Genomic DNA, 10093 nt, shown 5'->3' with positions numbered 1-10093 from the left:
ACTTTCCATTTTCTCCCTAATTCTGACAGAGAAAAATAACAAGATAAAAATCAAGCAAAAAGTCTAAAAGCTAGAAAAAGCACTCATAAATAAGAAAACAGACAAGTTTCTTTTCTGCTCGAAGAGAAGCAGTAGCAACATCACGTTGCTCACACACTCTTGCAGCATCATAATAAAATACCACTTCGAGTTTAGGAGACGCTATTCAGAGATGGAGCTGTCCGTTACTTTGTTCCATTCTGGCAAACTCTGTTATGTTTAGAACTTTGCCATAAGTGCTCCTAGAATGCAGAGCAGTGATGAAGCAGAACTGAAGTCTCATGTTCAGCTTTTCATTCCATCCATCTGCTCAAAGATACCAGTTTATAAACTGAAGGCTTTTGCAGTGCCATTATCCTCAAGCATGTTTATTGTTGAAATACTGTCAGCCCTAGCAACTGGGGAAATTACAGGAACTCTCAAGATGCTTGAGGTAGGGGGTAGCCTGGAGCATTGAGGGATCTGGATTAGAGATGCTTTACCAGGAGATGAATCCCCAAGGTCTCCCCAGCTGCTTTTGCCAAGTGAGTCCAAGATTTCATCAAGATGCAAGAGGCAGGAATGGGAAAAGCGGTATTTCCTAGTGCACCTGGCAAAGCATGCGCTATTTGGCTGTACAGGCCAAGAGAAACTTATTGATGAGCTTATATTTGCCAGAATCAGGCTAGATAATTGAAGAACCCTATGTGATGTGCCCCTCTGACAGAAACTGGTCAGAAAATAAAACATTCCGTAGCATGTTTCTTTCCGCTTTTTGTCTCTCTGGCCTTGTATCAGCGATCCCTGAGCACTGGGCATTGGATGATGATGGTCTTCCCAACTCATGGGAGAGCTGTTCCCCATGAGGATGAATGGGAACTGTTGACAGAAGCACAGGGATAAGCAGAGAAGGAAAACTTCAGTGTTGGGAACACCCATGGCAGTGGCAGAGGACACGCTGACACAGCCATCAGGGTGGAAGAGCCTGAGTTCATGGCTTAGATGATGCTGGAGGAAAGTGCTGTGAGATTTAACTACCCCAGCAAGTATTTCATCCTTTGGGTTGCTGCCCAGTGCTCAGCCCTTGCTGGCCAAGCTGCAAGTGAGAAGTCATTTTCCAGAGCCAGTTCCTTTTATGGAGACCTGGGCCGTGGTCTGACCCGTGTGCGGGGCCATAAATCACTTTTGGGTCATGACGCTGGTGGATTAATGGGCCTGGGGGTGTCGAGCTTGAGAGAGAGTTTTATGGAGAGTGGAGAGGCAAATAGTCTTGTTGATAGATGGCTCAAGACACTCTTCTTCATGCCAAATTTTGTTCTCAGTCACGCTCCAGATATGTCTGTTCTTTTGAACTTGGTGAATAGTGTGCACTTAAAAGACAGAGAAATTAAAGAGGATGAATCTGCAGAGCATTTACAGCTAGCAAATACAAGTACATTGCCTTCTAGTGATACGGCAGAGAGCACCTCTGAAGGATTTTTAGGTATTTTTCTTTTGTCATTTCAGCCCCAAAGAAAAGGTTTCTGTTTCAAAAAAACAGAGAGAGAAAGAGGATGTCAGTGATATGGACACAAAGAGATGGCAGAGGGGAGAGAGGCCCAAGGCCTGGGGGGATTTGCACCCTTCTCCCATCTCTAGAAATGTGTTCCCATCACCATACTACAGGTTAGCCTGGGGTTGGATGCTCTTCATTTTTCTGAGAAAGTTGTTAGACCTCAGTTAAATGCAAGCAGGCAGGGAGGAGAAATGCTGTGTTGGCTGTGTGGGTCTTTAGGGCTTTTGATCCATGCTGTAGTGAGGACTTCCATGAGCTCCAGGGCATTTTCAGCAGTAAATTTTCAGTGGGCTCATAAGAGAGAAGCTGCCTTCCCGGATTGCATCCCTTTCAGCTTAAAACTGTTCTATTACAAAACGTACATCACTTAAGCACTGATCAAAGCAACTCCGTGGCACAGAAATGTTGTTGACTCCTCTTGTTATGCCTCACCCTGTTCATTACCCTTGTTAAGCCTACAAAGCCAGCACAGCCAGGGGAAGTTACAGCTCCGATGTTTGCAAGGGAAAGGTGTTTATCCATTCTTGTGCATATAAAACACTTCTTCTGATGAATTGTTAAGCTGGGTCGTGTGCCCCAGTGAGGCGCTTTCTGCCAGAGCAGGAGAATAAGGTGGAAGGGAGAGAGGCATGCAATAGAGATTTGCCATAACTGCTGGGGTCTGATGTGATTTTTGGAAGCTCGGTGCCGGCTCTGATTTGTGATGCCTTTCAGCTGAGCCTGGTTTCAGCTTTACTGAACGAAAGTACTGAAGCTTCTTTGCCAGAAGTACTCGGTGAGCAGCCTGTGCAGATCAGAGGACACAGTGACATGACTTCCAGTGATCTTAAAAAAAAAGCCCAAACAAATAAATCTTTCTTGTCATGGACCATACCCCTAAGGTGTGCTAAAGCAAAAGGATGAATAGCTTTTCTAAACAGACTGGATTTTATATCAGGCCCTGTTTGCAGTGTTCATGTATAAGGACTCACCAAACAACTCTTGTGCAAAAACTTATTACACAATTTTTTTTACAGTATCAAGAATTCCTTGGAGAATTACCGGGATGCCAGGCTATACTTATGTAGTCATGGTAATGTTGTCTGTGGCTAAACTGTGAAGATTTGGCATGCTGCATTTTCCGTATCGTAAATGGGGTTGGACGTGCACTAATGGTCCAACGCTGTGCACGTGTCTCTTTAAGCCCACTCATGGCAGTCAGACAGTTTCAGATTTTACTTTTGGAAGGAGTGCTTCTCTTTCCAATTTCTACATTCATTTCAGTATTACTTTTTCACCATTATTATGCTATTAGATGGTTGTTCATAATATTTTCCCTTTCCCCTTGGCTCAGTAACTGAAAGGGGGATACTTTGCACATGCAATCACTGGATGTCTTTTCATAGCAATACTTCTTTTTCTGGTGCCTTAGTTCTTTTTAATATTTGAGTCAGGAGAAGTTGCCAAAATGCAAATTACGACTAGCATACTTTTCCCTCCCACACAGAGCATATTATTGATAGTGGATATAGTTTGTTCCTTGTGTAGTTGCCTTGCAGGCCACCTTATTCGGCGTGTTTGTTTAGCACACCTCAGCACTCTCTGTCCGTCATTCTGTCTTCTCTTCCTGGACAACTACAGACACGAGCATTTTGTTTTGGTATTCACAGATCGGGGAGAGTGCTCGCTAAAAATCATATGTAGCTTTAAATGTAGATGTGTGAGAGCTTGTAGAGAAAGAACATGTCATCTATGATTCCTATGTTATTTTCTTGTTATAAACTTATACTGTATTCCTAAGTCATCCTCATCATGTGTGTTTTAGTGCTTTAGTTGCTCTATCTCTGTTAGGGCAGCTGCAAGCTAAATATTTTATTGGAACCAGGGAAATTGTCAAAAGCAGGCTGCGATGTGGACATAAGTTGCTCTTTGTGGTTATGTTCTGTTCCTATAAATTCCTTTGATGTCTGCATAGTTTTGCCGCAGCTGCATATGCCTTTTTTCCATCCTAGAGATTGCAAGTGAAGAAAGAAGAAAAAATAAGAGAGAGAGCAGGAGAGATATGAAGAGAATAAGCAAGTTTTGCAGTAAAGAGCTATTTTGAGCTGAGTATTTCATATTGTTTCTTATTGGTCAAACCACATCCATTATTTCAGAGGGTTAGAGATGCAATTTATTAATTTTCTCCAAGAGAGAGGCTGCATTTAATATGTGCTCTCTAGGATCCTCTGTTAAAATATTAGGTAATAAAATCCTTGACTGTGCAGTAGTTGTGGTTATAATTTCCCCCAGGTAGTGAAAACTCTGTAATTTATTGTTGTTTAAGTTTTCCCTTTGCACAGGTCGGAGTGGTTATAGTAGTGTAGAAAGACTTGTTTTTCTCCAAGTGCACGTATTTGTTGGTGACCCAGCTCCTCTCTCTGGTGAGCTCTGTGCTGCAAAGTTCTCCACAGTTGCTGCTTTGGCATCTGTGAGCAAAAATGCTGGTGCAGACCCAGTTGGATCTGTTGTAACCAACTTGCTTTGTGAAAGATACACGTCTGCAGAGGTCCCTTCCAACCCTAACAATTCTGTGATTCTGTGATTGTGTATAGAGATAGCCTAGCTGGTCTGAGCAGCAGAAGTGATTTGTGGTGAGCCCACTTACACTCTTGAAACTGCTCCTTGATAGAGACACACCTTTCTTCAGTGGTGTACTTTTAGTGCACATTGGCTGAACTGGCTGAGCTGACCTGTGTTAAGAACAGACTTATTGGCTGTGAGCTGTCGGCTTCTCCCAACGTGATGTGTCTGCACTAACTGACGTTGCAGATCTTCATGACATTAGGTGGGGCTGGGGGAGTCTGAGGTTGTAAATGAGGAATGGTTGGGGGGTGATGCAAGATCCCTTTTTTTTCTTTTTAAAAAACAACTGAGAAAACTGGACAAAGCAGGAGTGCTTGGAGGTGCGGATGGGCTGGCTGAGGCTTGCCTTGTGCTGGTTTTAGTCCAGTGAGCGCCGGCAGCACCTTCGTTTGAAAGGAGGAAGCTCAACCATGCAGCTGCCTGCAGATGGGCAGCACTGGTGCCTGGAGTTCTCCTCCTTTGGGTGTCCTTTGCAGCACCCTGCTGATGCACAAGCCTGACCTGCTTTTTCTCCTTGCTGGACTGTAGCCCCTAAGCATATACAGGGAAAAAAAATGTTAAAAATGTAATGGTTCAGAAACCTGAGAGGAAAATTCTAGGAGTACCGCATTTGTTACTATTTTAAAAAATGTTTCTGTTTTCAGCCACTGTCCTGAATTTTGCATGTGGAGGATTAATGCAGTTCCTGACACTAGAGAAGGAGGCACATGGGCACCTCCAGCCTCTGGAGGAGGATCACTGTCGGGACAAGAGAAGGGATGCGGGCACACCAGCCTCCCTGGTCTAAATGCAGCCTTCCTGAATAGGCCACAAAGTCAGCCTTGCTTTATACATCCAGATCGAGAGATGTGTCAGTGCCTCTGATCTGAAAAGAATTTAGTGGCTGAATGGATTAACTTAGCACCCGAGACCACATTTCAGCCTGGGTGGTGGGGTGAAGGCTTGTGGAAGAAGGGAGAGGTGGCAGATCCCCTGTGCTGCAGGTGACAACGCCAGGCAGCGTTAGCAAACACAGGTCTTAGCAAATTTTGGAGTGATGAGAGGTTAAAAAAAAGAGTAACTGATTCTTCAGGCAGCCCTTGACTCAAATGTGTGGGCTTCAGCATTGGAGCAGCAAAGATGAAGTGTTAACTTCATCCCTGGTGCAATGCTATTGGCATGAAAGTTATGCGGTGAAGAAACTCGCCTTTCACTGGCCTGCAATGGGCTCTGCTCCAACACCAACTGCGTGCTCTATTTTATTTCTTGCTGGAGTATGAAGCTATTAGCAAAAAAAAGTAAGGAAGAAAACAGGAAAACTAATGGTAAACAAACATAAGCTGCTATCAATGAGCATCTAATTTCTACTATTGTCTCATTCTGCCCTCACAGACCACACTTCCACAGAGAGGAACATGCATGGTTTCCTCCTTTTATGTGAATTTTATAATTCACTGCATACAAACGTCTATGCCAGATACCCTGAGGAAGAAGCCCATGGTGTGTTGAATCAGTAGTGCAAGAATGTGGCTTCTTATCTCTCTAGGCTCTAAAATGCAAAACATTCAGCAAACTATGTGTTATTAGAGATTAAGTGATATCCTCAGTCTGTGAATCAAAAAAAGTCTGAAAAGTTAAGAAACTGATCACTGGGAGAAGCTGGTGAAAGTGGCTTTCTGCACCCCAAATATGAAGGGTCACAATGTGAATACTTTGATTTGTGTGGCACGAAATAGCTCCACAACCACAGCCCCGTGCACATAAAGCCGTTGTGCTGTGTTCTGCACCCCCATCCCAGCGGGCTGCAGTGGCGTTTAAAAGCACACATCTGTTTCCATCAGTGGTGGGGACAAACAGATCCCTGAGTGCCCAGAGCCAGCCAGGTACTGGGCTGCAGGGGGGATGGTGGTGACCAATGGGGACCAAAAAGCAAATTCTCCGTGGCCGCGCTGCTTTCCTCAGTGCCGGCTTTCCTTCCTTCCCTCTCTCCTTGGTTTTGGTCCCCGATGTCCTAGCATCTCAGATCTGCTCAGGGTGTCAGACTCCTTGTTCAACTAGCATTGATATTTAGGGATAATTTGTTAGGGATATGGAAAATGGTGAACCTTGTGCTTTAGCTTTACTTGGTTAAGAAAGACTGGGGTGTAGGAAGGGAGAAAGGCAAACATTTCCCCTTTGCCTTTTTTCTTTGGCTAGAAGGAATGATTTTATTTGAAGTGGTTTTTTTTCTTTTTTTCTTTTAAATTAAAGCCTCTGAGAAGTAATATTGCATCTTCAAAACAAACTGCTGAACTCAACTGCTTTTACCAAACGCATGCAAAATTTTCCCCTCAGGATCCTTAGAGGCCCTGGAGTGCCTGCCTTGCAAAACCTGGGGCGGTGAAGAGAGTCATTTGAGAGTCATCTCCATAGGATACCTTTAGACAGTGTGCTCACGTGTATTTATAAATAAATCTATACATTTAACACATAAAATTCTCTTTTGGTATGTTCCTGCATACCACAAGCAAAAAGGGAAATAATGCAGACCCAGGACATCAAAAGAGATGCTGCCCAGCTGGTAAACTCCGAAAAACTAAAAACAAAACCCTCTTAATAGGCAGACACAAGCAATTTCTATGATTGACTTTCTCTTGCTCCTTAATACACGTGGTTGTTTCTTTGTGATCGTTTCAGATGCCTCAGGAACAGTACGCGCACCGGAGCACCATGCAGACCTCGGAAGGACCCCAGGTATACAAAGTGGGGATTTATGGCTGGAGGAAGAGATGCCTCTATTTCTTTGTGCTGCTCCTAATGATTTTAATCCTGGTGAACCTTGCTATGACCATCTGGATTCTGAAGGTTATGAACTTCACAATTGTAAGTAGGGGTTACCTTGGAAGGTGTGGGGAGGATGAGGGAGGGTGATGGTCTTTCCTCTGAGCATGACTTCAGATACAGCTTTGATAACGGGGTGTTTCAGTTGCCATGGGTAGCCCTTATTACAGGGAGGCACAAATTTGCTCCATGATCCTCTTTTTCTGCTGGAGATGTCTGCAGTATTGCCAAGCTGAGGAATCATCTCAGCGTTGCAAATCACGTTCCTCCTACCTGCTATATATATATATATGTACACATGTATATATGTAAACAACATACAGCACCCTCCCCCAGTTCTCAGTTATAAAGTGTTTTAAAGTTAATGAAATAAGTTATTTTGAACTGGGGTGTGGGAATGGGTTTGAGCCTTTCTCTCAGACTTTTTCTGCTTTTCTCCATGACTGAAAAGTTGCAAAACTTGATTTGCCTTTTGCTTAGGGAAGGTTCATGTTGTTCCATAAAGCTGTGATTCCAGAAGCTGCATGAAGGAAAATAGTATTTCCAGGGTGGCTCTCTGGGTGTGGTATTTAGGTGCAGCATGTCTTTATCCTTGTTTTGCTGTGGTTGGTGCACATCAGTCCTGCCGGCAGCTCTTTCTTGCTGCACAGACCCCCTAGAAAAAGCCCTAGAAAAACGCTGGGCATCTGTACTGGGAGGTAGATTGCACTGGGGCAAATGGTACCTCAGGGGCCCAGAGCACTCTGTGCATCACTTTAGCTCCGTTCAAACTCTTTTGAGATATTAAGGGGTGACTTGAACTTAAATTACCTTTTTACAGGGTGAACGTCACCCCTTCTGCTCAGACACACTCAAAGTCAGGGCATGATGAACCAAGCACACCCCACTTCCATGGCTAGTGAGACTTTATATATGGCAGGTCCTAGTCTTGCAGTAGATAATTTGGCTGAGCAGCATGAAAATGAAATGGCTGGTCCTCTCTTCTTCAAAGCAGTCATCGCCACCTTGGTCAGATGGAGTTATTTTAAGATCATTTGAGTCTTCAGGAGAAACTCAGTTTGAGGCTTTAATCCTGGATTTACTTCATGAGAGAGCTGTAAGGCTAAATTCCCTTAGACCGTTTTTCAAGGACTTTCCCAACCAGGCTCTGCTGTGAGCAGCATGTTTGAAGTCTCCCAGCATTTCTTTCCCTGCTTCGGTCTTGTGAAGCCCTGAACAGCTGTGTCCAACATTATGTCATTAATGGGCCATGCGAAGATGAGTAAACAATCTCTGACTTACTGTTTCCAGCAGGCAAAATGCTGTGTCAGGGGAACATGTAACATTCATTTTCTCTAACCAGGGTGCTGTGAAGGTGTGCAGAAGATTGCAATGCATGTGTGCTTAGGGAGCAAGTAATTACAAAGCAGTAATCCACAAAAAGCTCCTGTGAGTGGGTGAAGAGTGAGCCAAAATGGAGCAATTAACACTTAAGCAGACCAGTTATTTAATCCTGTAAAACTGATGGCATTTTGGTACACATTTTGTGCTGAGATGTGGTCTTTAGATTAACATAGTTGAAAAATAGATATTTCTGAAGTGATGGAAGACTTGGTCATTGCACAGGCAGTGGTATGAGTATCAGCTGAGCACAAAATAATAAGATTTCAGATTTTCACTTTGCAGGAGTGCAACTTTATTTCTTTAAAATAACATAACTTGGATATATCGGTGTCATGCTTTCTGCTATTTGGTGGTGGTCAGTCAACTCTCTACAGGTTGCTTGGGAAGCCAAGTGTGCTTCTCTGCTCCTTTCTTTCTCATTGCCTTCTCCTCACATATTGCATTTTGCCTGCTGGTTTTTGCAGGCTATCTGCAGAAGGGTCATCTCCTAGGGTTATGTACAGAAATCTCCCTGTTCCAGCTCTCTCCATCCCACTAGGATATAAACTGGCTTTTTTGGGGATGTGCTGATCTTCAAGCTTTTGTCTGATTCTGTTTCCTTAAAATAGTCACTTGCCCTCTGATTGACTGGGGTGTTAGTCCAAGGTAAAGTATATTTATATATAGTTTTAGTTAATTCATATCATCTAATGTTAGTAGGCGATGAACAGCACTTGGTGATAAAAACACAGATGGTAGCACCGAATCCTGCAGTGGGAGCAGCTTTATGGTTATAGGCATGGCCACACTAGTCGGGGTGTGTGTCTCTCACACAGCCAATTGGAAATAAATATAAGAACAGGGCATGTAAAATGTGATCCTTGGCCCGATGTGCACCCATTCATCTCCTGATCTCCTGCTGTTCCGGCAGCCTCACCAGCTGCTCTGGATCCTGCTCTGCAATCCCTCCTGCACCATTCCCTGAGGCTGAGAAAACCACTTTGCTAAGTGATTTTTTAGAGGCAGACTTTTATCTCTAAATAACAAATGTAGGAAAATTCTCAAATGAGGAGATGCAAATATGGAAAAATCTTTAATTTGTTCCTGTTCTGATAAGAGGAGCTGAGAGTCCTTCTGGGGCAGGGGAATGATTCGAGTACTCAGTGAGCAATAGCTGCTGCTTAGCAGGTCTGAGTTACCCTTGTGCTTGCAAAGCAAAAAAGGAGGGGAAAGTTTGTAGTTCTGTTCTTGTGGAAAATGTATTATTTCTAGTATCTTCCCATCCCTGAGCTCTCCTCCCAGTAGCTGAGTCTGTTCAGCTCCACAGGATGGTCCTGGCACTTAACGTGAATTTAATGAGCGCTCATTACAGCCAATAAGTGCTCACAGTATTTTAATGAGCACGGCAAACCTGCTCAGGAAAACACGGAGGTGTTTTAAATGCTGATAATGGGGAGCGGAGAAGGGAGTAGGAGATGAAGCAAGACAATGTCAGGGGAAAAAAACCCACCTTTTCGTGCACATTGTAGCAGGACCCATCCACTCCGGTTCCACATCAAGCCCTGGACTCTCTTTCTCTCCCCTCTGCACTCCCTGCTGGCTGGTGCTCTGGGAGACAAATCTCCTAAAATCAAACCATAAGCTTCCAATCCGTGACTTCTAATAAGCAAGGCATCACTAATCTGTTCTAGGTTTTGCTTTTATTTGAACATTCAAGGCTTAGACAAATTTATGTGTGGCTATTGCTTTTTGCAT

General features: G+C 43.8%; 1 protein-coding gene across 1 annotated transcript in view; it reads left to right on the top strand.

Moving 5' to 3' along the window:
- Nucleotides 1-6832: 6832 nt before the first annotated feature.
- Nucleotides 6833-10093, top strand: part of SGCD (sarcoglycan delta) — a gene marked incomplete at both ends in the record, with an annotated part of 123583 nt that continues 120322 nt past the window's right edge. Inside the window, one exon of the mRNA XM_080352988.1 lies at nucleotides 6833-7018. Within this exon, the coding sequence (XP_080209114.1) occupies nucleotides 6833-7018 (186 nt within the window). The remainder of the gene's footprint in view (nucleotides 7019-10093) is intronic.

The sequence above is a fragment of the Nesoenas mayeri genome, assembly GCF_963082525.1.
Source record: "Nesoenas mayeri genome assembly, chromosome: 14".
Taxonomy (NCBI): Eukaryota; Metazoa; Chordata; class Aves; order Columbiformes; family Columbidae; genus Nesoenas; species Nesoenas mayeri.
Note: the sequence above shows the minus strand (reverse complement) of the source record. Positions and strands in the feature narration are given on the sequence as shown.